The sequence below is a fragment of the Fundulus heteroclitus genome, chromosome 13 (genome assembly GCF_011125445.2).
Source record: "Fundulus heteroclitus isolate FHET01 chromosome 13, MU-UCD_Fhet_4.1, whole genome shotgun sequence".
Classification (NCBI taxonomy): Eukaryota; Metazoa; Chordata; class Actinopteri; order Cyprinodontiformes; family Fundulidae; genus Fundulus; species Fundulus heteroclitus.
In genome coordinates this window covers 19,553,210-19,580,027 of record NC_046373.1, presented here as the reverse complement: position 1 = coordinate 19,580,027, position 26,818 = coordinate 19,553,210, and the positions used below count along the sequence as shown (strand labels likewise).

Here is a 26,818-nt window from a genome sequence, read left to right as displayed (position 1 = left end):
TGACGCCACAGCAGCGTATCTGCCGACCTGTTGCATCGAATTCAACGACCGTCTCATATCGTGACTCCAGAGGGCGCTGTTGCCTCTTCTACGCCTTAAGTACCATCCTAAGCGCCGCAAATAGGCTACACAAGATTGTTGTCCCCTTTCTGCTTATTCGTCGTGTTTAAATGTTTCGGATCATCAAAACCAATCTGATGAAGAGAACCCAAATATAATAGAAAATGCAGGTTTCAACTATTACACAAAAACAGTCATTCAGAGGAGCAACTTGGCTGAATTTGAAAATATAATTGCCCAATTTGTTAAATCATGAATTATGTGATTAACCGTATTTTTTTAATTTGTATTATTTCAATTGCACATATAAGACAAGCCTGATTACAGCCAGACGTGTATAATCAAGAGAAATCAAAGAAATTTGTTTATGTTTATTAGTTTTCAAAGGGTAATGAAGCCATTTTTAAGCCTCTGGGAATCCCTGTTAATCACTCTGTGACCTTTGACAAATGACAAAAAGCAAAAAAAAAAAAAAAAAAAAAAAAAAAATACAACTTGGGACGATGGTGAACAAAATTATTCCAAGAGCACATCAAAAACTCACCAAAGGTCACCCAGAACAACACCTAGTACAGCAAAATCTCAAAAGGAGACCTGGGAAATCTGTTTCAGACCTGTAGCTCCAATGCACTTGAGTTATGGAGCAGGAGAGTAATCTGAAGCAATCTAGCGAGTTTTTTTTTTTTTTTTAAACAAAGGAGCCTCCTGGGTACCTTGGTCAAAGAAAGTTTAGACTTAAAACCAATTGAGATTCAATAAAATGGCCTTAAAGACTCAATTTATCTGATAATTTGGGCTCAATTAACAGAGGGTTGGACAGGTTGGCTGTTCACATCTGATATTCCACATAATTTCACTAACAAGTGTTTATTTGAGCTACTGTTGCCTTTCTAGGAGCAATGAGCAAAAATACAACCAAGCAGAGGAAGCATAGCACTTTTAAAGTGACTATGTTCTTTATCATGCTTTTTTTTTAAGCCTTTCAAAGTCAACGATAGGCATATATGTGATGAAATACTGCCTTTGGCACTACGAAGTATCAAATTGCTATGAAATATTAGTTGTTTTCTGGTGCTACTTTTCCAACCCAGAAGAAAGACTCTTGCGTTCATTGCAGTGCCGCCCATTTCATGACGCTGTCCTACAGCCACTGCTGCTACTGGGTAATCCTGGCCGTAATTGCAGTATCGGAAAGGGGTTAGAACCTCAGTCTGAGGTCCACCAAGCAGACATCAGTGAAGTGACCGTCACAGACAACCACAAGCCTGCGGATTTGTAAGGTGCTCCCAAAAATAAAATCCAACCACATTTTTGGCAATTAGGCTCTTCTTTAGGAAGGCCGAACGAAGTCTGAGACCTCTCGCAGCCAAAAAACACATTTTATATACGGATAAGAAAAGAACAGTTGCTGCCACGGAGCAGATTAGGTGCTAAATGACCCTCCATCTCAACTTTGAGCAGAGATGATCGCGCTCCGCCTCACATCTCCGCTTCCTGGTTGGAGAAAGTGGGTATATTGTTTAATACAGTGGTTCTCAAACCTGGTCCTCCAGTATCACTGGCCTGCATGTTTTAGGTGTCTCCTTGCTGCCTGACACACCTGACTTATTTGAATGAATGATTAACAGGCTACTGCAGCAGCTGATGGCTGCTGAGGAGCTCATGCAATCATTTGAACCAGGTGTGCGGCAACGGAGAGACATCTAAAACATGCAGGTACTTGAGGACCAGGATTGAGAAGCACTGGTGTAATAGGTAGGGGTGGGTTGCCGTGCTCAGACATGCATAAGTAAAACACCACTGTGTCCATGATTATGCTGTAGGGATGGCATTATAACACAGTTAAAAGCTCAAAAAAGTTGATTTTGCATGATATAGGCCCTTTAAATCCCCTTTCTTTCCCATTCTGTTACTCATTTTGGACTTCAACCCATCTCCACCACATCTAACTGATTTGATGCGTTGCTCTACTGTCGTGATTGGCCAACGGCCTCTCTTTAGTGCCTTAATTTTTACTCTTGATAATTCACATCAAGCAATACATCTATATATATAAAAAATAAAACAAAACCTCTAATAAGTCTGACCCCATATATCCCTAAATAAATACAACATGTAATAGACCGTAAAATGTACCATGTTAAACAATTACAACCAAAAATTCTGTTTGCTTCATAAAAACCTTTAATGAGCCTCTGCAATATCTCGGGTATGGTTTTGTGGCTTTATTTATAACGCACTTACCGCATTATTTTCACACATTTATTTAAGTTACAAAAAAGGAGCAATTTATAGAAGAACATCATGAATCTACAGCATTTTTCTGCTGCTTAACACCTTAGTGCCACAAACAACCCCTCATACCTGAGCATGTCAAAGAGAGTCGAGGCAAGTTTAGACCAAACCCAGCCAGGAGGCAGACAGGCTCATTGCATACCGAAGCTGTGGTTACACTTACCTCAACCCTTTCTTGTCTTCTCCATGCTCAGCTGGATATTTCAATCAGAAATCACTAAAAATAGAATTTTCTCAAATACCGAGACGTCTTTTCTTTCTTTTTTTTTCTTTCTTTTTTTTTTTTAGCAATAAAAGTTTCTGTTATGATTTCGGGGTACATAACTTAAACGCATCAATTTGTACACACCGTCCGCAATACCTCTCTAGTACTACAGGGGGCGCCAAAGCTCTCTAAAGAAACAAGCTTATTTATTTATCCAAATGTTAAAAAGTAAATGTCAGTTGTTATTTTTTTTGCCTTAAAAAGATCGAAACATTTTTTTTCTAAATTGTACTTTATTTTCTTTTAAAGACATATGTTTTAAAACAGCAATTGTAGAGAATAAATAAAGAAAAATGTTTTTTTTTTTTTACTTCCATAGGTACATTTATGCAATTAAAAACTCTATAATAATTGTGTTCATTGTTGTAAAGACCACAGGAATCTTCTCTATTTTCCTCTCATAAATAAAAAAAAGAAAGAAACTTTCACGTCACCCCGCAATCAAATTTATTACCAAATAAATTAAACGTAAAAAATCAAGATAGAAAAATTCCCAGCCCTTCCTTCCGTTTTGTTTTATTTTTAAACGTAGTGGCAGCAGAGAGTGTTACTTTGCAAAGTTTTTAAGTCCTCCATTTTTAAACCAAGGTATATACAGCGAGAGGAAATCCATTTCTCTTCCACTTTAATCACTCCGTGTTTTTACTTTACTTATAATTAATAAAACTAACTCTACATAACAATATTACCAACGGTAATCATACAGAATAGTATTTTCTTCTGCCGCCGACTGTGTAGACTGGCCTTTTCTTGGCGCCATAGACCACAAATCACACTATACATTAGAACCCTGTTCAGTAGAATAACATCATTGATATGCTTTTTTTTCTTTTTTTTTTTTCTTAACATGTATATCTTGTTGCCGACAATAGAGTATGTACATAATATAAATGGATCCAGCCGTGGAATGATAGGAACTCTGGAGCACTTCGGATACTGTGTGGATGCAGAGTCTGTGGATGAACTTGTTGCTGGCTTTACAGCGGTTAATGTCGTTTCTGTAAGCGCATATACGGGATACTGCTTGTTTTGAAGTGTTGCTCCTGTGCTATGCGGTTGGTCAAAACAACCAAACAAGGCTGGGACATCCCCCAAGTGGTTTTCTTGATTGACTTCTTACTTTGTCCTAGAAGTTAAGAAGAAGAAGGTGAGGGGGGAGAAGGGGGGAAGGAAAAGAGAGTTTTTTTTTAAAAGCAAATCACAAAAATTAAGCATAACAATATACTTTTATTTTAATTCAGTGTTTTGCATTACACACTGGATAGTCATTCTGCTTCAACTGTACTCACATTTCTAAGACATTTCTCATCTCTTAAGCAAGGCATCTTATTTCAAAACATGCAGGGTAGGAATTCTGGTTGGAATCGGCTCTACAAGTTTTAGAAAATTGTCCCAATAAATTCTTATAGTGTAAATTATGCTGCGCTCTTGTCAGCGCATTGAGCATCTCTAACCATACCAAAAAAGGTTTATGATAAAGACTTCTAAAGTGCCTCAAAAATGAGATACAATATTTTGTCTGATCATGAGAATAATCATGGATCAAAGAAGTAAACATTAATACTCTTATTATTTTTTTAAACAAAGTAGATAACAAAGCAGCCTGCATACTTATAGCCTTCAAGGAAAAGTGATCCTTTCACTTTCCGTTTGTAAAGAAGGTGAAGGAAGGATGAACGGAAGGAAGCAAGCAAGGAAAGGTAAGAGAGGTAAAAGGGGAGAGGAAGGATACTAATATGGAAGGACATAAGCAAAGGCACAAAAAGGAGAAAGGAAATTAATTTCTGGGGAAAAAAATAGAATTTTTTTTCATACTCTAAGTTTATTTTTCCATACTTAAACAGACCTGGAAAACACTGTAATTAAACACTATACCTTTTAAGACTTCCTAGAAACCCTTTTTATTTTCCAAATTACCTAAAATGATAGTTTCATTATCACCATACGATCAGAGCCTCTTGCCGACCCGATGCCTATTTTAAACATGCAGGATTTAGGATTTTATTTTTTATTTTTGTAGACCCAGAATTCCTACAGAGGAATGCAGCTCCTCAGCCAGCAGCATGTGTCACAGAAACCAAAACAGCTTTACCCGAAACCGTCTAAAGTGAGCTTAGCATCTCACAACACATCCACACAGCAGGTTTTTCCTCACATTCATCAAATATAAAGAACAAAGCCACGTTCAGGTTTGATTTCACACACAAACACTACGCTGTGAACCACTTTACAGGGTCACATTTAGGACACGATAAGTCTTACAGAAACCCAACAAAGCTCAGGCACAAAGTCACTTGGAAATAAGTTACATCAAGACCAAAATCCAGCACTCACCAACAACTACCACACTAAACAGAAAGGAGGTGTAAGAATGATAATCATGACGGACAAAAATGAAACCATCAAAAACTAAAAAAAAAAAAAAAAAAATGTTTGGAGGGAAAATCTAAAAGCTCCATTTTTGATGCCTAATGTAGTTTTCTTTTTACAGTGTTTTTATTTAAAGAAAATAAAACAGCTTGTCATGATAATCAGTTACTTACAGATGCTGAGGTAAAGTGACATTTATCAATCAGTGTTTGCAAGGATATATAAAATCAGGACAAAAAATAAGTTTAAAAGGAAACTCACAACGCACCAAACACAGTTCACGGTCGCCACTGTAACCCGCCATGCAGTTGAGCATGGTGAATCAAGGCAACGGCCCAAAAATAATAATTAAACAAAACCGCTAATGGCAACCATCACAGGCAATATCGCCACAGCAATCAACACAGGCCATTAAACTTACAACGCGCTGAGAAGGAAGGGGGCGGGGCTTAGCGACGAACGTCTCCACGATATACGAATGGCGGGACAGTCTTGAGAGTGGTTTGAAGATGTTTTGGTGGGGATTTTTTTTTTATATACTTTTTTTTTTTTTTTGCAGGAAAAATTGCAAGTTGCACAGCACAAAAACAATAAATAAAAAAAAAAAGAACAAAATTAATGATGATGGACAGCTGTTAAAATCCAACCCTGCGACAGAACACTGGTTAGACAGGAACATTTAAACAGAGTGAAAAATCTGGCTTTCTGCATTCTGATCAGATAGAACCGCTCTCACACATCAAAGATACCTTCTAGATGTTGTAAAGTATTTCAGATTGCTGCTTTGAGGTGCTGCCCACCTCGGTAAAGTTAATCTACCGAGTTGCCATTGACTTTCTTCGGCATTTGAAGTGTGAGCTCCAAATTACATCCACTTTGTAACCCTAATTTTCTCACACGCATCCCCAGCCGTCCGTCAGCCACTTCCAATCCTTCCAATCCACATTGATTTGCAGTCACTCACCTCCTTCAGTAAGGCCTGTTGGCATCCTTAGGCCTCTTCAGCTGCACCTTCAGCCTCTTCATGCCGATCTGGAAGCCGTTCATGGCCTGTATGGCAGTCTGGGCGCTGGATGGGTTGTCAAAGCTCACAAAACCTGAGGTGGAACGGCAGAGGCTTAAAATGTCAGAAAAGGTTTGCCTTATTTATGAAAATCCCTTATCGCCCACCCTGTTCTTTGTGACTTACCAAAGCATTTACTCTGGTTGGTGGCTCGGTCGACAAAGACCTTTGCAGAGATGACATTTCCGAAGGGCAGGAACATCTGAAGGATCTCCGAGTCGGTGAACTCTTGCGGCAGGTGGTAGATGAAGATGTTACACCCCTCTGGACCTGCAGGCAAAGAAAAGAGGGTTGAAATATAAATAACCTTAGATATTTCCCTTTATTAGAGCTGTTTCTGAGCTGTATCTCGTAACTATTGCATCCATTACCTGGCAAAAAGTGTTCACGCCCCCTTGAACTTTTAAACATTTTCACAGATGACAAGCACACACTGTAATTTGTTTTTACCCTGGATTTTGTGCGATTAACCAACACATACACAGTATGTCTTTGGCTCTTCACAACCACTATTGAGCATTTTCACCAAGGATAAACCTTACACACACAAGCACACTCTCACAAACACCTACAGGTGCTTGGATCCTGCTACTTACATACTCATCAGTTTTCATCTTCAGCTACCACTTTATACATTTCGTATTGATTAATACTGTATATACTTTAGTGATGGTATCAAGGTGTTGCTGTATTGTATCTGTAATTCTATTGGTTTGGGCTGTTCTTTTTACATCTCTCTTTGCAGGTAATGAAGCAGACTGATGAAGTTTTGTCAATCTCTCTCTACTGTCTCCTCTCTCTTTCTCCCTTTCCTTTTTTTCCTTCTCATTTCTCTCTCCTCCTCTACTTTATCAATGCAGTGTCCACATAAACATGAACTATTCCCTACATAATAAAACTATTTACATATATAAATCAAGCAGAGCACTATGGCGAAAGCGATAATGCTCCGCTTGTGAGAGAAATCTATTGGGCTCTTTCTGGCATTAAGACAACAATTCTTATTGCCACATTGCCAGACAAGACACACACACACACAAAAAAAGTGAAGTGGAAGGTTAGAGAAATTCTGAATTTTTTTTTTATCTGTGCAGACCCTTTGAACCAGAACCTTGTAGAACCAACTTTATCACAACTGTAGTCCAGAAGCGTACGTGTCCGTCAGGTTTGCAAATCCACAGACTGAAATTTTAAGTCTTTTGCAGCTACTAGTGGGATTTGTTCCAAGATTTTTCTGAATTCATCGCCATCTATCTACTCTATCAAATTCTGATCCTCCACAGCATGATGCTGTCTTCCCCATATTCATGGGTTTTCTACATGGCTCATGCCAAACTATAAAGACGGGACTTCCTGTGCCATTTTTTGAACACTCTTCTATAAAGAGAATGAAATTCCGTTCTGTACGCACTCTGTGCATACAAAATGATAAATAAAGTTGCCTAAGTCTCTAACTTTAAGTCTAAAGGCGAGATTTTGTAGAGTGTGCAACTATTATCTGTCCTCTTATCAGACTCTCCTATCTGATCCGTGGGCTTCTGCAGCTCATCCAGAGTTACCATAGGTTTGCAGTAGTGCCTTTCTATATTCGCATGATATTCAAGGCTTAAATTATTGTTTTACAACCTAACCCTGATCTAAACTTCTCTACGAGTTTCTCCCTGACCTGTCTGCTGTGTTCCTTGGTTTTCATTCTGCTGTGTGTTCACCGAAGTTCTCTAATTAAACTTTTCAGCCCTTCAGAGAACAGCTGGCTTAATACGACGTATAAATTAAACACAGACGGATATCAGAGTAAAGAGGCTGAACGCAAAATCCACGGCAAAGCTTTCGGTTGTTTATTTAGTGTCCTTCTGCTTTACAATAATGCATTATTCTCTGATGGTCTATGAAGTACACGTCTGTCCTACTACAATGGAAACAGGTTTGTCTGTTTCCCCTTTTTGTAACAGTTTTCAAAAATTGGAAGTCAGGCTGTCCTAGACTAGAACAACTATTTGCATGTGTTTCCTTTTAACATTTAGTTGTGAGCATGTAAAGAAAGTGTCTTGAGTCTGAAACAAATGTGTATATTTTCCAAATACTTCATAGTAGAGTGTGTTTTCTGAACTGCTTCATATAGGGACGTTTCTCTGGGACTAGCGCTTTCAAGATGTGTACTTTTTTTAGATAGCATATGTAAAGCCAATGATTTGTTCAGATAGGAAAATGGACTGTTCTTATACTTAAAAAAGTTTAATATAAATGCTTTTCATTTGCTTTTTCACGTTCAATTAGCTAAAAAATAATTTGTTTTTATTAATCTGTTGGTTCAGTTGATTATACTACAGAGACTAGGCAAGGGCAAGGCAAGTTTATTTATATAGTACTTTTCAGTAACATGATTCAAAGAGCTGACTAAGACCCAGTTATTGCACTGGTGTGTCATCGAGTGTAAATACCACTTTTGTATATAGTAAAATTATGTTTAAATCCTTTTAAACCTTGGGTGTTTCTGGTGCGCTTGTCAAAAAAAAACAAGAGCGTTCTGCTTTTTCAGTTATAAATTCCTTCCATGGTTTTCAAACACACAAAGAGAACAAAACCTAAAGTTGTTGAAACAAAGATAAGCACAAAATCTATATTTGCTCCCATGTTTAAGCTGAACCTCATGGTCAAACTTTACCCTCATATCACGAGAGAAAACAAAGCAGCAAATAAAGAACTAAAAAAACTAAGCAAACCTCCCTTATCCAAACATGTGTAAAACATGATAAACGGTGATTGACCCAAACTTTAAAAAAAAAAAAAAAACACCACAGTGTTTGTCTAAGACATTTCTGTCTGAGTTTACCTTCTCTTTGCTGGAGCTGTTGAGGCTGCTGTGGCTGCTGAGCCACCAGGGTGGGCTGGTGGGGGAACGGCTGTCCGACCAGGCTGTAGGCAGTAGGGTAAGTGGCTGACGGAGACGAAGGACAGACAGATTGTCGTTTTTAAGACCGCTTTTTAACCCTCCAATAAACATCAGCGACACATTCACCTCTGTACAGAAACGGCGTTTTATGACTCAGTTATTAGCATTAGTTGGACCGCAGGGCTGACCTGTGTAGTGCTGCATGCCCGTGTAAGCTTGCTGCAAGGGGTCCAGGACCGGACTCTGAGCTGTGACACAGTAGAAACACGGTCAAGAACTGCTCAACGCAAAACAGAATGAGTCACAAATGACTATTCAGGGCACATCAACATGCTTCAAATCACATTTAGGGCTTTAGATTTCTTCAGTTTAATCTTAATTAGGCCCTCGTTTGCTGCTTCAACATGCGTTAATAAAGTGGAGCTTTGCAAACCCACAATGTATTCTGCCAAAAAAAAAAAAAAAAAAAAAAAAAGGCAACGTCTCTACCTTGATAGGCATGAACCCCGTTGGTGTACAGGGTTTCAGTGGCTGATTGGCCATTGGGTGGAGCTGCCACAGAGGGGTAGCTGTTCACTGCGATAGGGGGAGGCAGAGCAGAAACAGGCGTGGCCGCAATGGAGGGAGGAGTGCTGGTACCTGTGGAAAAGGTAAGAAAAAAGGGAGAAGTGTTTTTGATGTGCTTAAAGTCTCGTTAATTAGGGTCTTATGTGCACAAAATCTGCTTCAAAGGGACTGTTTTGGTGACTGAGCACTCAAATTTTCTGGATTTGAATGTCGCGAAAGAAGACACACGCGTCAATGAGAAAAAAATTTTGTTTTGCTAACACTAGTTGAAAATAATTCGTTCTTTTAAATTCTGAATAAAAACTAACAACAACAATGTGGACACCAGGGATGTAAAAATAATAATAAAAAAAGAAACATAGAAAACAACCAAGTTTAGAGGCAGGTCTCTCACCCAAAGCATTTCAGTAAAGTAGAGGTCTGGACTTTGACTGGACCATTGCAGACCCATTGCTGTGTGGATTGCAAATTAGACACTGCAAAAAGAGAACTAAAAATAAGTACAAATTTCTTGAAATTAATGTATTTGCCCCTGATTTGAGCAGGTAAATAAGATTATTTGCCAATGGAATGAGTATTTTTACCCCTAAAATAAGATAATTAGATATATTGCACTTGAAATAAGATGATGGAGATGAATTGTTCCTATTTTAAGTGCAAAAATCTTATTCCACTGGCAAATAGTCCTATTTACCAGCTCAAATCAAGGAAAAATACAATAATTTCAAGAAAAAAAATCTTATTTTTAGGTCTATTTTTGCAGTGGACACTTTGCTTAAGATCGTTGTCCTGTTGTATGGCCGACTTTTGATCATTGTGACTGAATGGGCACCTATTTTCCTCTGGATTACTTTAGTCCATCGGACATTCAATTCCATGACATCTCCATTTTGGTCACTTTCATCCAAGGATTGTTCCTTGAGAAATGTTTGAGCATGCACTTGGTGACCCTTCTGAAGAAGAAACACCCTTTCAGTATTTTAGTTAAACTTTCCAGCTGCTGACTACAGCCCCATCCACATGGCGCTAAGGCTGCACAGTGTCATTAAAAAAAATCACCCAGAACATGGTTGGTCTCTCTGTGGTCTTGGAGAAGTCTTTTGGGTACATCAAGAACGCAGTGTGCTTCCCATGTCCTGTGATCCAGTGAAAGAGTTCCCCAACTGTTTTCAGCATGCACACAGCTCCAAATTGTGCATACGAGCTGGATGCTTGGAAACCGAGAGACATCAAACCAATGTTTTTCAAGCTTCATTGCAGAAAACAAAATGTACGTCATGCAGTCAAAGAGAAGCACTGACAGTATTTGGTATGGGTGTAACAGGACAGGTATTCATGCTGAAAATGCTGGGCACGTGCCTTTCGCTTCGGCGTTCACGTGTACTGAATGAATACTGCCGTTTAAAACTTGTTCACATTAGGAAACGTTTCTCAGAGGAACTAAAGTGCAGAATTCTCCGCCACACGGCATTCAAAAGTGGCGCTACATGAAAGCAAAGGGGACTCCCAGCTATTACCAGTGTCTGTTATCTGGAAACTGTAGGGTTTCTCATTCAGTTTGCGGTGTCCAGGGACAAAGAAAGGTGGGCCGAACCAGAAATTCATATCAGCTGATGTAGAGGGGGAAAAAAAGGCTTTAGACCAAATCCAGCTGCCTGTAGCATTCAACCAGCCCCAAATGCTGTGGGAGTCTTTTTAACAGCAGACATGCAGACCCAGAGTCAGTCCAGGAGAGGGGTTCAACCAACAAGAACAACGAGCATAATGATTGTTTATTATTGAAAAACACCCTCAAAGTAATTTAAACACAACTTTTTATTGGCAAATGTCAGCATAGCCATGAATTCCTAAACAACACCACTGAATCTATCAAGTGGTTTTAATTCCTTTGACTGTCTAAACCCGCTTATCCTTTATTAATTGACAAAATCAAGGCACATCTCCATTCAGTTTTTCTAAAAAAACAAACATATTTTTAATATCTAAATGACTATATATTTTTATGTGTTTTCATTGGTTAAAAGGAATGGAGAAAGTACCGAATCATGACTTAATTGCTGAGGTATCTGTTTTATTGCGCACCGTTTATAGGACTTTTAATAATAAAAAGAGTGGGAGCACAACCAATAAAAAAAAATTGATACCACCTAGAGTGACCAGCTCAACTCTAGGTGAAAAACACAGTTATTGGATTTTCCAGGCATGCTTTATTTTATTTATTTATTTTTTAACCAAGATATGTGCATAGAGCGTAGCGCCAGTTTACGATACGAGCTCAGAGAAGCAAGCCCAGCAGTGTGCTGCATTTTGTACAGAAAACTACATGATAAGCTGTTGATAAGTCCTGGTGGTTTTTCCTTCTCCCCATTGAGGCTGAATCTGCTGGTGGAAACACAGAAACCTCTCATATATATAGGAAAACATCCTTGTTGGAATCCCTGGTAAAACTACGATAAGTTGGCGAAGCATACAGCATGAAAAAAAACAAAAAAAAACAATTCTAAGGGTGACTACTTTCTCATTTAAATAATATTTTTTCAAAACATCCACAATGCGGCCATGGAGATTTTGGAGGCCACAGGGCAACCTTGCTTTGATGTAAAATGGACGTAAGGCCTGTAGAGTTTGAGATGGAGCTGTGAGGGTTTGCAGAGTAAACTTCTTAGGGTGTATGTGGGCAGAACGGTAGACTACTGAACTCTATGCTGTTCGAACACACACGCGTAACTCGTCCCAAACTGATTGCATTTGGAACGGTGGCCATGGAAGGCAGAATTATAGTTGTACTAAACATTGTGCATGTTTTCTCAAAGGGTAGAAAGCTTTCTCTCTCTCTCTCTCTCTCTCTCCGTTATACTGGAGCCGTTCTTGTCATCGGCCTGTGATTGTACAAGAGATTTCGCTTCGATAATAAATACACAAATGATGCTGCGAGGTTTTTCTGCCTCACTGACAGCTAACATTTAAAAGATCCAGATCAGCAAACGGCCAAAGCCTCTGCTTTTATAGAGGAGCCCAGACGTCCTGATGATCACTTAATCAATATACGTGATAATTTGCATCTGCTGCTCTACCCTCTATATTCTTCCAGAGCTAAGAACAGTATTTTTATACTGTCGTCTCCTTTTTTGGTTAAGTTATGGTTGAAAAATAACGACACGGTAAGACAAGTCGCTGTTTATCCGATGGCAATTAACAAAAAAAAAAGGTTCAACATCTAAGGAGCACAAGGATAACATCACAAAATAACGCAACGATCAAACGAAAAAAAAAGACAAAGAAACAAAATTTGCCGTGTTATTCTCGTGGGTCCTACTCTTCTCGTGCGTCTGTCCTCATATTTCAAGCAGAAATCTAATTAAGGCCAGCGAGGGCCAGACATCTCTGGTCCTCATTACCTGAGGACGGGGTGATGGATGCAATCGGCGTGGCGATGATGCTGCTGGGATTGAGCGCGGCGAGCTGCTGCATCTGAACAGCCGCCACCGTGGCAACAGGGGAGAGGTAGGCCGACTGAGCCACCAGGGCCTGCTGCTGCATCAGCTGGAGAGTGGACAGAGACACCAGTTTGGGATAAAGACAAAGGTAAACAAGGCGGGAGAGAACATGCTCACATACGTTTGATCTGTGGGGGTTGGAAGACTCCAAAGACGGTCACCGTGCAGTTTACCGAGATTTATCTCTTCAGCTCGCAATCACAATTTGGATAAATGTTCCTGATTAAGCAACAAAAACTCCTGATATCGCCAAAGGCTGTGGGATGAGTCAGGAGTCAGCGTGTTTGAAGGGGACATCTAATCACCTAACAATGTGGCACAACTCTCTGTGGTGACCTGCTCCAGTTTTTCAAACCTGTGCAGGGATCTAGTGAACTTTGTAATCAGTCATCAAGGCCATTTGGGGGTGGGGGGGGAATTCACACTTGGCTGCATGGTATCTGGACACAAAGTGTGTAAATGATATGTGTTGTAGAGAAAAGCAACCCATCAGATGTCCCCTCCTTTAACTGCTTTACGCCGGGTCACATCAACATGTCCTTGACAGACCTTTTAGCTCTGTTTACGACAACCTCTTACCCCGCAGAGATGGCGTCGCATTATCAGCAGGCCATGAATACTACGATAGTTAAGCCGAAGAGTCCAGCCTCTCTACACACGTCAAGGTTTCTTTCCAACAGACACTATCGACATCTTCAGACCAGGAAAAGAATTACAAGTGTTGGCATATCTAAAAAGTCCTTTGTCAGACGGGGGTTTAAACGCCAGCGTTTTCTGATAGAAAAAGCTGCTCAGATCATGACGGGAGCCTCCTTCACTGGGCTGCATCAAAACATCTCCAGGGGGACGTCTGTGTCTTGCCAGTAACGTTGGAAGAACCTTTGATTGGCCGACGAACTGTTTTCAATTATTTACCCACTCTGTTTACTTTGCTTCTTGCTCTTGTTCCTTCGTTTTGCACTTTTAAACTTTATTCCAAAAAAAAGTAAAAAAACAAAGCAACTGGACTTGTTTTCCATAGTTGAAGACGTTTCACTTCCTCTCCAGGAAGCTTTCTCAATTCAAAAAGTCTGGAGTAATGTGGAGTACCAAGCTTTATACTACTGCCCTAACAAAGGCCTTGTAATAGCTTAGATAACAGGCAAATTCAACAGAAACAGGACCACCCCTTAGTAATGGGCGGTCGATAAAGACATTAAGCCAGCAGATTGGATCGAAACTGGTCCACTCCTCTGTAAAGAGGAGTCTTTATGGTTGTTGTTGGCCTGGCTTACAGGAACAATGTTTTGATCACTCGTATATGGGTAAGAATTCAGGTGATGATTGGCTGGAATTAATCCTATAGCTATGATGTAAGTTTTTGAGAGTTGGAACCTAAGGCCTCCTCCTCTGTTTAAGGTTGGTTTCTCTCTCTTAACGTAGATAGTTTCCTTCACACCCCTTTCAAACCATCTGTCTTCTTTGTCCAAAATGTGTACGGAAAACAAGCCCAGTTGCTTTGTTTTTTACTTTTTTTTTGGAATGACCATGACCTGGATGACTGAGAATCTTCACCAGCATTTTAAACTTTACTTACATCCTTGTTATGACCCCACTTTTCCGATTTGTCCTGTGCAGTCATGTTTAGTTTATTAAACCACCCCAGGAGAATGTCAGCGCTACTTTATGACTTTGTTAAAGAGAAATACTCGCCGTGTCCAAGTTAGTTTCAAATCAAAAAAGTGAAAACCCACCCTGACCCAGTCTGTACCGGGACCAATTGATCGTTCCTTTAGTGGAGGTTCTGGTGTTGGAAGACGGCAAATTGAAGTTGGTTCAAAACCTTGTTTTTTGTTCCTATTTCTGTAGCTTTTTGTGTCTCTTCAGATAAACATTAAGGACTAGAACTTGTAATTAAACCGTAAAAACTTTTTGACACCATTGAGACAACAGGGAACGTTTGATAAAAGTTTGATATTTAGTAAGTCTGAGTATCATAAACCTCCTATTTTAATTTGAAACAAGCAGTTTGTGGCGTAGTGCTGGCTCCAGTAACACTTTCTTCTTTTCCTTGTTAGTACATTTAGTTCTCAATTAAAATGACAGTTAGCTCCCTGGGTTTTTTTTAATTATAGTTTCAGATTAAGTGTAGGTATTTTTAATAACGCTTAATAAATCAAAATCTGAGAAATGTAGATAAAGCTTGCTTCTTTAAATTTGTGACAGAAATCATTCAATGGGAAGAGAATAATTCATCCTTCAGAAAGATTTTTGATAGATTCTGAGAATTTATGTATGTACATTTATATAATTTAACGTAGCGCATCCACATTACAACGTTCTGAATTCATATTCCCTTACCATCTGATTTTCCAAGGTTGTTTTACTGGATCTGTTTAAAACTAAATAGTATAACATCACTCTTCAATAATCCCCTCACACCACAACTTAAACAGCTTTAAATGAGGCATATCTTACGCTATTTGCAATCAATTAGTGGATACAATCTTGCACAAATTTAAAAAGCAATTTGCCGTTTTGCCAAGTAAAACCATCTAGTTAGTTGAAATTGTGTCAATCAAATGGAGCATATCTTATTTAATGAGCTTTGCCTTGCAGAGAGTCTGCTTTATCTCTTTTTGAAACAGATAAGGCCAGTTTCCACTTCAGGAACCTTTTCCAGGAATCAGGGTAGTTTTCTGGGGCAATCTCATGTCATAATACAGATTAGAGCTCTGCTGCAAATGGCAGCAAAGGGGGGGAAAGTCTGCATTGCACATTCAAGACTGGTGAACTTTTTGAGTTTGAAGGGATTTTGCATAAATTAAAGAGTGAAGCCACTGGGGAAGAATCATTGATTACTGTGTTACTGACTACGATCACATGCTTTTTTTTTGCTCTGCAAGGCGTATTTCTCCCACACACACAACTTTTACTAACGTTTTAGTTTGGACACCGGTTATTTTGCATCCATTACTGATACATATTGCTTCATTGTCTTTTTATACTTGTGTTTTATATCATAACTGCTATGAGACTGAAGCAGCATGAACGACACGGTTGATTTTTTCCCCCCCAAACAGTAAATATTCCTGCTGGAAGCTGGAAGTTAACAGATCAACAGGTATATATGACCCACGGTGGCTGCAGTACATCTCTTAGTTATATGTTTTTCTTTGTCAGAACCAGCAACTCTGATAGAGGCAGAACTGAGGAGGGGGCGACCTATTCGGTCTATAACAATTTACTTAAACAACAGTGCGGATGAGAGACAAACAAACACCAACAAGAAGCAGGCGAGGGAAGACTGATACTTGAGGATAAATAGGTTATGTGGAATAATTGGAAACACAGCTATATTGTGTTCAATAGACTGTCCACTTATATGTTTTACTTAAAACAAACATTAGTGAGGGCAAACCTTTCCATCAGATCAATTGGCAAACTACCATTTACCATGTAAATGCACCATGCAAACAATTAGCATGCACTCAGAGGGCTAAAGTTACACAGGATGTTTCCCATTAGTCTGTCTGTTGGGTTACAAGCATGTTCACAAACCAAGGACCTCCTTCCGTTTCCTTCCCAGACAATCAAATAAGGCTTCATCCAGCAGGAAAAGACGGCAGACGAGGAACAAATCAACTCACAGCAAACAGGCAAGCAGCAGAGACGACTCACTGAAACTAAAACTTAAATTTGCTTCACGAGAGTGTTACTAATGATTTCTGTGTGCAATGCGTCTCGCTCACGGCCTGTGTGTAGGCGTTGTAAGCCCCGAGGTGCAGGGTCATGGGACTGATGACTCCCAGCTGAGAGGCCACCTGCTGCATCCGCCTGAGTCCCCGTTCCTTCTCCGAATCGGCAAACTTGACCACCAGGCTGGAGGAGGCCCCCTGCGAAGGAGACAGAGCTCTCTCACAGCACAAACTCCATCCAGTAAAAATAAAACAGGGTCTTTTGACGTCATGGACACAAAGCACACAGGCTATAGAGCATTTCATTATTATTAAATGGAACAAATATGTGGTTGGGGTTCGTAAAACGAATGCAGGCATCTGCAGAGTCAGTCAATATTACCAGCATGTAATTATCCAGCTGATATCTACCTTCATTTTTATTGTAAATAAGTGCAATAAATACAGAATGCAGAAGAAGACACAGGCGACACAGCAATGACAGCGCTCAATAAGTAAAATTTATGTTTTATGATATGCTGATGATACTCCGCTCTCTAAATCAGCGGCATCGACATCGGCTTTGAAAAATCTATGGCAATGGACCCCTCACTCATAATGCCAGCAGTTAATGCCCATCCATAGAAATGAGTGGACCTTCTTTGGTAATCTTTAACAATTTTCTTGATTTTAAATGGATCTTTAGCTAATATGCACTATTTTTTAATAGTCAGATTAAATTTTAAACACACACATTTGGAATAACAGTTTAGTTGATAAAATAACGGACATTAAATCAAGTTATTCACTTTTATTTTCAAATTCTGTGTTAATTTCGGGATGTTATGGTATTTTTTAGTCAAACTTACACCCCTTGGATCTCATACTGCGTGCTGTAGGACCCAGATGTTGGCCGACTCGCTGAAGGGGCAGCGTTACTGACGCAGGACATGAAGTGTGAAGGAGTACCGTAATTAAAAATCAATATCATCACGCTAAAGTAATAGTTGATATCACCGTGTTAGTAATGTGACTTTCAGAAGCAAATCTGATAAATAAAAAGACAAAATCATAGATCATATAGTCACACAGCTTCTCTGCAACATGAACTGAGTTTAAAGGACGCGTGTTTGGGGGTCTCTGTTTGGACCACTTCTGTTAGTAGCTATACTTTTTTGCTGTTTTTAAAGTCTTTGAAACATAAGCGCAACTGTTGTTTACCAAATTCTTTGGTGGAATTTCGCTGCATTCAAATGATGCCTGCGTCAATGAAAACTCAGCTTTCTCCAGAGCAACTCGCTGTTTTTCTTTTCTTGTCATTTGCTAGTGACAGACTAAAGCCTCTTATTGCATCAGATTCTGCACTGTCTGAGTTTTTTTTTTTTTCACTTTTTTTGAGTTTGCGCAGCTTTGATGTGTTCCTGCTTTAGATATTCCTTCTGAAACTTACTGACGTCTTTCTTTTATCAACTAAAGATACGTTTTTCTCAGACATCTGGTGGCAAAGGAGATATCCCGCTTCCAAACGCTCGTGTCAGCGATTTGAATGTGACCTTTCGCACATTTCATGGTGTATTCCCCCACTGAGTGGATTGCATTAGATGTCCATCCCTAACATAAACAATTTTAATTGAACAAAACTCCATTACAAACAGAACAGATAGTTAAATGTGCTTCACTTTTTTTGTGTTTGCGATGAGTGAGGGGAGTAATTAGAAGTGGTGAGTTCAAGCGTAGGATTTCAGAACAACAGGATCTGGAGCACCGGGGTGGGCCGCTCCGATATGTAATGAATGAGTGCATTATTCTGTTGGGAGCTTACAGGTAAGGTGCGACTCCCGTGCAGAGCGTTGATGGCGGCCTGGGCCTCGGCGTTGCTCTGGAACTTCACAAATGCACAGCCTGCATGAAACGACACACCATTAAACACAACCTCACACACATATTCGCTCACAAAAGGATTACAAAACTGCTTCCCTTTAAAAATACATTAGAAGCCGCCTTACATCCAGCCCTCCATCAGTAACCGTGGCGTCGTTAAACACGGTCCGCAGAACATTCATTGCTTCATCAATCATAAGCCCGTAAACCACCTAACGCATCATTAGCCATGACCCATAAAACCTATAGGCTCATTAGTCATGCCTCATGCAACAAACGGAGAAAAATCTAGCATCTGTGTCGGAGCTGTCGCCAGACTTTGATTTACACGGCAAATATCATTAGCATTGTTGTTAGTGACAATAGTAATTTATACCACGTGGAGGTAATGTGCCTCAGGGGTTACAAACAGTTGAACAAAGTCAATAGCACTTTCACACTCGTGGCCCAGAGGCCCGCTGGAATAATATCCTACGGCAGCACTTTAACAGACATTTATCTTAAAGTTGTTGGACGTTTTCTAGCTTACATTGTAAATTGACATTATTAGATTTTACTCATAGACTTTTTTTTTTTCCATTTGATTTTAGGTAGTAAACTCACTCTGAACCCAGCAGAAAATTTAACCCAAGCAACGTGTTTGATTGACCTGAAGAGAAACACAGCACCCTGCAAGATTCAACGATCCCCCTGAGATGTCCACAAAAGCCATTTAAGTTAAAAACTAGTTGTTGTGTAGTCTTAATGACCCTGAGATGTCGCCATTTGCTTCAGTGAGCTTTGGGGAAGCCTTTCTCCCTCTCTGAGTGTGGTTGTAAGATAAACAGCGGGCCTCATCTGTACTCGTTTGTTACAGTTCCAGTTGTTTTAAACTTTTAAATTATTGCTCTGGCTGCTGAAATCAATACGTTAAGGCAAGAAGCTATTTTCCTGCGGCCATGTCCCGATCTGCATATTCTTTTGTGTTAAAAAGTCAATGTCATGTGTCGCAGAGGCCTATTTCTCTTCATCAAAGAACCACATATTCAGACCCTATTAAAAAAAAAGTTTACACATTTTATTTACCTTTTACTTTATGGGAATTGTTACAGTTGCCCCTCATTGTAGGAGCAGTAATTTTGTTAAAAACAAGTCTTTCTTGACACCGAATAGCAATAATGGTCGTAGAGTGGTGCAGCTGGTGGCACTGTTGCCTTGCAGTAAAAAGGTTTTGGGTTTGAATGGGTATGAATGGACGATGTGGGTTATTAAAATTATCTTAATATTTTGTCATACAAAAACCGCATCACTTTTTGCAAATAAGTGATGCGTTTTTTTTTTATTGGTAATAGATTGTATGGCCGTCACTGTACTTCACTACAGCCCCACAAACACTAAATACTGCTATGATCTAATATGCATTAAATTAAACGTTGATATTGATATTTGTTGCTTCTCTCATGGAGGCAAAAGTGGAAAATCAGTTTGCTTTGGGGGTTTCTAAACATAATCATATACAGTTTGCCATTGTTGCGATAAACGTAAATTCTTAGGACGATAACGAGAATCACATTAAGGGTAAATTGTACATTATTTGCCCATCCTTACAGGCAACCTATCCAGAGTGTACCCAATCACTCGTCCAATAACCACTAGAGATAGGCGGTCACTGGACGAGACATTGGTCTTTTTTTTTTTTTTTTTTATCTATGCATACTTTGTATATATTCCATTAAGATTCTTCAGAGCCTCAAAATGTTTATATTGGGAGTATCAGTATGGACGTCTTTTCAGGCTCTTTAGTCATTCTCCCCTTTTAACCCAGAAATTAGTTTGAAATGGAGACTTTTAAGGCCATATATCATTTCCAAATTGAGCCTAGAAAGACATATATGTCCTGGCTTGATGAGTTCATCTGATCAACACTAACAGCTTTTCAATCAAATGTAAATATCAAAACAGTTTTGTGGACATCTTTCAATTTTCAAACAAATTTACAGTTTAGACAACAGGCAAAATCATCCTTTATATGTGTTTTCAACTAAATGTCGCAAGGGGATCTTGAAAATTTGGTAAAAATTTGTTACAATACAAAAGAGCTAAGATAACAAGTTTTTCTAAATGTAACAATCACAAGAATGTATCTGACACCGTCACTGTGTGTGGGTCTATTGCCTAAAGTCCCAAACTAAATATACTGAAGTTTGTGGTTGTAAACGGGGAGGAAATGTGAAAAGGTTTAAGGCGTATGATTAATACTGAGTCTGCAAGGCATTGTGGACAACATTTCTTGGATTTATTGAGACTCAAAATAACAACGATGGGATTTAAAGAAAAAATAAATAAAAAATCTGACCATGACTCTTTTTTTATGTTTGTGGTTCTTTGGAGCTGAATAAAGAGAATTAATAAAAAAAGAACAGAAAGCCTCAGTAGACATCAGTATCATTCCAGTATTACACCACTGCTGTCATTCAGAAATGTGTGTAAATCGAAACCAGATATCTCAACAGACTGCATCTAAAGATGTATTTCTTTATCCGTAAGAAAAAATGATAAATGGAAATATTTTAAGGGAACCTTAAACTCCTTTGTGTGACATTATTGAAAAAAATCAAAAGAAATCACCCAGATACTTAAGGCAATTGTGGATCTCTGCAGTTCTGGTTTATCATTAGGTACAATGTCAAGACGCCTCAAAATGCCACGGTGATCTGTTCAAACAATTATATGCAATTTTAAACAGCATGGGATTGGACAGCCTCAGTTTCAGTATGGAGACGGGCTCTGAGCCCCAGAGATGATACTTGTTTTGGTGCAAAAAGTACAAATCAACCCCAGAACAAAAGAAGAAGAAAAACTACCTCCGATCATTCTGGCTTTCAGCAAATCAAAATTATTCTGGTGGTCTAAACGGACCTAAAACAAGACTAATTTAGTCTGATTCTATGTCAGACAGTGAGGGGGGGGAAACAGGTCTTTTTATACAATCTATGTAAATATCTGGTTTCAGCTTTATATAGTAGTGTTTAAAAAGCAGGCACGGCTGAAGTAATGCAAATATGCAAATGCAGTATTTTTCCCCACTAGAGTAGGACTGGAAGACACAATAACTCTTAATTTAATGCAAATCATATTGCAGCTGAGGTACGGTATATAGATTTATATTGTAAAGATCATGGTGGGTGGATGGATGGATGGATGGATGGCTATTCATTTTATCTCTAATTGCCCATGTGTCAGACTGAGTCCACTGAGGAAGCAACATTGCGAATAGCTAATGGTTGAATGTTCTCAAACTTCCTGCAGGAATCCAAACTGAGTGTCAGACTTGACGTGGCATGTCGAAACTTTTTAAAAAACTTTGTAAAGTGACAGAGAGACAGCAGTTCCACCTTGTGTTTTAAAGTAAAGCATCCTAACTTCTGGTCTTTTTTTTTTTTTATTCTTTTGCTTCATGTTTTGGTTTTTCTTAACTTTTGGGGTTTGAGGTTACCTTTGCTGGTCCCGTCGGGCCCGCGGAGCACCGTGCACTCTTCTATGCTGCCAAACGGCTCAAACATTTTCCTCACGTCAGCGTCCGTCTGCTGTTTCCCCAGCATGCCCACAAACAGCTTCCTGTCTTCTGAGGGGAAGGAGGTCGTCAAGATTGGAGGGGAACAAAGCAGGAGCAGCAACGAGGGATTAAGGAGAGAGATGTTTCATGAGATTATTATAACATAACGTGCATAAACAGAAGCAGAAAATGATTGCCACAAAAGCAGGAGGGGGGGGGGAGCTGTTGGATGCTATGCCCGAGATTGCCACCAGAGTGCAGTCACAGGAGCAGCTCAGCAAACAAACAGCATCTGGCCATGACTCAAATGTTTGTCACCCACTGAGAAGCTGCTCCGTCTGTCTCTGAAGGATCAAACCAGAAATGTGTCTGATTGTTGGAATCCATCCACAACAAATCGCCACGTTTACATTCCTCCACGTTATTCTTGTGCACACTGAGGCATCTCATGATACAATCAGTCGCCCGGCGAAGAAGATGTCACTGTCTGTCGCTCATTTACATAGCGGTTTTAAATGTCAGGGAGGCTGCGGATGAAAATGTGGTTTGATTAGAAACACCTGCCTGTGTGGAGCTTTGATATGAAGATGCTCGATAATGACGCTCACTAGAGACAGACACGCGATGAATGTTTTCCCTTCAGTTATGGTTTTAAATTTGGCGTTTCTGGGGTACGGGGGCTTCCCACTCCTTTGTTACTCTCTAGACTGTCTTGATTGGAACATAATATCAAGTGTTATGTTAAATAAAGCAAGTGCGTCTCTATTATGCTAAAATGCATAATAATTAAACAGCCTCATGATACTAATCGCTTCAACGGTGAGCTACCTCGTCTAAAAGCATTAGGAGAAGGTGGTAAAATAAACCTAAGATGGAACGCAAAGCTCTTAAAGGTAGGTAAATATACCCTTCTGGTCAGAAGCTTTGCAGATCCTCGGCATACTGATGTGAACAGGCCTAATTTGGCAGGGAAATGATCATAAAACATTTGGGACTGGATCAAAATTTTACATACAAGCTCAAATAAACGCAAACACCAACGCTAATGCTTGGCTGAATGTCTCACAGTGCAGTAAATTGTACGGAAAATACACCATTCTTGTAGCCAATAAAAAGCTTGCGGCATAAATCTGGCTGGATGTTTTACCACTCTTCTTAGTAGAAATGGAAGAGCTTACTTATTTCATTTAGTTTGCTAGGATGAATCTAACTTTCAAGCTTATTTTACACATTTTAAATGATAGGAAGACGGCTGCTAAGTGTTCATGTTATCTATTCATTACCACACTAAACCTGTTGTGTGTTTAGGATCATTGTCCTGTTTAAATGCCCAACCGTGTGCAAGCTTCAACTATCTAACCAAAACCGTACTAAATAAGTCAAGATGTTCAGGAACATGTCAGGAACCACCGAGTCTAAAGCCGATCGCGGTGAAGCTAGTTGTAGCATCGGCTGCGTTGCTCCAAAAATCAACACCTTTAAGATCAGCTCAGTTCAGCATCTGCTTACATAGACAAGCCAAATGTCTTTGGGAGAAAAGCTGTTCAGAATGAGGCAAAAGATGAGCGATCTGGCCACAATGGCAAGAAGAATGTTTGGAGGATACAAGGTGAGGCTTTCCAAACCTAAAATCACTGCACTGTAACTATAAAGCTTGATGATGGTAGCGTCATGCTGTGGGTCTGTTTTGCTGCCAGTCCGACTGGCGCGTTGCACAAATTAAAATATCTAAAGAGACAACGATGGCTACAAGAAGCCTGGGGTTGAGGCATAGCTTGCGAAGGGATACTTTTTTTTCATTTTGTTTTTTTATAGATGCTATTTTGGTTGCCTAATAATTATAAATATTGCGGAATTTCCAGAGTTGAGCATTTTTTCGGTATTGGTTAATGGATATTTGCATACTATGTGTATGATTTGAGAAAATAAAAAGTAAATTCAGACTTGCTTCAAAAATACATTAACGCTATGTGTTGCAATACATCAAACAGACTGTTGAAACAAAGCATTAAAAGCACAAAGTTATACGACAATAAAATAAAACTAACCCTTGAAATTGTGTTTTTTTCCAAATAAATGCTTTTCTTTTAATTGAAAAAAGCCACATCATATAAAAAAATAAAATGAGTTCCTCTTCACGAAGCTGCAGCTTCTCATTCAAAACAAAAATGTGCTAAAAAGGTTTTTCATCTAATAGGAACATACTGCATTAAAGGCACATTAAAAACAAGCAGGACCACATTATTTCTTAGAAGGTAAAGAAAGTTTAAGTTAAAAACCAAATATACAAAGACATAAGATAAAGCTATGCGCTCTAGAAAACCAATCTCGCCTTTTTAAGGCAGACTTCTGCCGACCATTGAGGAGCACGGGCATCCCACAATTTTATCAGCGAAGAGGTCAAGAGTTTTCATCTGTGATGGTATGTGCTGCTTTACAAAACTTGGCACATTCAAAGGGGCACATCTGTGAAGGCCTCATTAACCCGCTGAGATCAGAGGGAACATATGTGTGTGTATATCACTCTCAGACCTGGACTGGCTGCTGCACGCCTTTCCAAGAAGCAACCATCACATCCTGACCCTTATGCTCCTTTACAGATGGATTTAGAAGCAGAGACTTAGAAAAACCAAACATTTTTACACTCTTGAATAGATTTTAATGAAAAAAATATGATTTTGTCAGATTGTAGCTGTTTCAAATACTTGTTTTTTTCCCCTAGAAATTGCTGCTTTTAAAAAATAGCATTGAAATTGGAGCTTTGAGCTAAAATGTATGAGGCGAAAAAGATAAGGTCCCATCCTGGAAACTTTTCTCATTTCAGCAAGGTGTTCACCCACCAAAAACATCCATAGACATCGTCAATGGACATCAGTGAAACGGGAATAAATTAGCTCTGCCCATATTGGGAATGAAACTCACGACCTCTGCATTGAAAGCACATCAAAATCACGCCGTGCTAAACACACAAACCTAGTAACAAATTATGAGCTGACATTCATGCTGTAGGATTTGGAACTTTTTTTTATTAAAAACAAATGTATTTCTTTTGCAATGTCCTGGTGTAATGTCGCCATGACAAAGACTGTGAGGCTTGATATATTTACGACACATTTGTTGAAATGATACATTACAAATTTACTAATAAACTTATTTAAATTTAACTTCACATTACTGACTAGTGTCTTCTTTCTAATTTTTCAGCTGAATAAAGTCATTGAATTTTCTTTCATATGTTAAGGTTATAAACAACAAAAATAACATTTCATGCAGTTTCCTTAGATTGGCAGCTTTTTACCAACTGGCTTGAATTGAACTATCCGCTACTGGATTTAATTTAAATTTGTCTGCTGTGACTGAAATGAACTGAGCTGAACCAGATTGCTCTCTGTGGGACAATTTTATTTGATCGTAAACATCAACCCTGTTATAAAGTCTGATTTTTGAATTCTTAAAATGTAGATAAAGAAAAGTATTTTTTTTCACCTTTAAGGTGAAGTATAACCCGGTTATAATTCAAGTGAAAAACAAACCAATTACTTCAGAGGTAAAAAAAACAATAATAATGTGGTTGCATTATTCTGTGTTCAGCATTAACTCGTGTCAAACAGGTATCACTACACACCTTCCACCACCATTTAAAGTGTCTCCGATTAATCCCAAGCAAAGTTAAGCTGTTCTAGTTGGCGTTTCCTGACATTTTGTAAGTCACGTCTTAAATCGAAAGCCGTGGTCCACAGATAGTTGCCGCCTCACTGACAAAGGTTAACAGTCAGGAGAAAAGTACAAAACAATTCGCCAAGGCATTTGATATACCAATGGGACGCAGTCATTGTCAAGTGGTAAAAATGTGCAGCGGCGACATTAATAGTGACTGGACGCTTCTCCAAAAGGGATGAAAAGACGAGATGAAAAGTAGGCAGGGAGCAATTTAAGAGGCCGACAGTAAATTGAAGGAGCTACAGAAACTTCACGTGACAAAACGTGTCATACGTGTGACGATCAAAATTATATTCTAGATTTGGTCTGGCTACATTTCACACATTTGTGATCTCCTTAAAGCATCTGGGAGAATCCGTTAAGATCTGATGAAGGCAAAGCGGAACTTTTTGGTCTTAATTCGAAAGCGTTGATGTATAAAAACGGCCCTATCGGAAAAAAAATAGACAAAACATTCCACGCAGACGAGCACAGCGGTGGCAGCATTATGCTTTGGGATTATTTAACTATTTATTTAATAGTTTGGTCAAAATGGAGGGAATTTTGAACAGCTTTATCTTTTTGCTTGAAAGCAACCCAAAGCATAAATAAAAAAAAATCAACAGAAAAAGGCTCAACCAATAGCAGATGACCTTTTTGAAATGGCGCATTAAGCGCCAAGCCCTGAATGAATCCACAGGAAATGTGTGGGGTGATCTGAAGGTGTCTGTACACATCGAGATGCCCTCACTATCTGACAGATCTGAGGCGTATTTGGAAAGAACGCCAGCTGACTGGCAGTGCATGGCAACAGGACCATGTTACTCATGAATAGGGAAAAGAGTGAAACCTATTAAAATGGCTAAACTTAACAGATTTATTATCAATTTCTGAATCAAATTTGCACAAAAATGTTATCGGTTGTTATAGCTGGTATAATCAATATGTATTATGTATGTATGTAATATGTAATCACATTTAAGGAACAGTACCAAAATTGTTGCTTTGTTGTTTTTGAATTAAAGCAGAGAGATCAT

At 39.1% G+C, this 26,818-nt stretch overlaps 1 protein-coding gene across 2 annotated transcripts in view; it reads right to left on the bottom strand.

Moving 5' to 3' along the window:
* Nucleotides 1-3,050: 3,050 nt before the first annotated feature.
* celf3a (cugbp, Elav-like family member 3a) overlaps nucleotides 3,051-26,818 on the bottom strand; it is a 49,064-nt gene continuing 25,296 nt past the window's right edge. The window contains exons 5-14 of one of the 2 annotated variants that reach the window (XM_012875380.3): nucleotides 22,023-22,151; nucleotides 18,489-18,568; nucleotides 16,742-16,885; nucleotides 12,912-13,056; nucleotides 9,436-9,585; nucleotides 9,135-9,194; nucleotides 8,887-8,991; nucleotides 6,180-6,323; nucleotides 5,955-6,087; nucleotides 3,051-3,746 (exon numbers count right to left, since the gene is read on the bottom strand). In XM_012875380.3, the coding sequence (XP_012730834.1) occupies nucleotides 5,960-6,087; nucleotides 6,180-6,323; nucleotides 8,887-8,991; nucleotides 9,135-9,194; nucleotides 9,436-9,585; nucleotides 12,912-13,056; nucleotides 16,742-16,885; nucleotides 18,489-18,568; nucleotides 22,023-22,151 (1,085 nt within the window). In that variant the 3' untranslated portion in view covers nucleotides 3,051-3,746; nucleotides 5,955-5,959. The remainder of the gene's footprint in view (nucleotides 3,747-5,954; nucleotides 6,088-6,179; nucleotides 6,324-8,886; nucleotides 8,992-9,134; nucleotides 9,195-9,435; nucleotides 9,586-12,911; nucleotides 13,057-16,741; nucleotides 16,886-18,488; nucleotides 18,569-22,022; nucleotides 22,152-26,818) is intronic. The other variant, XM_012875382.3, reaches the window with a different exon arrangement.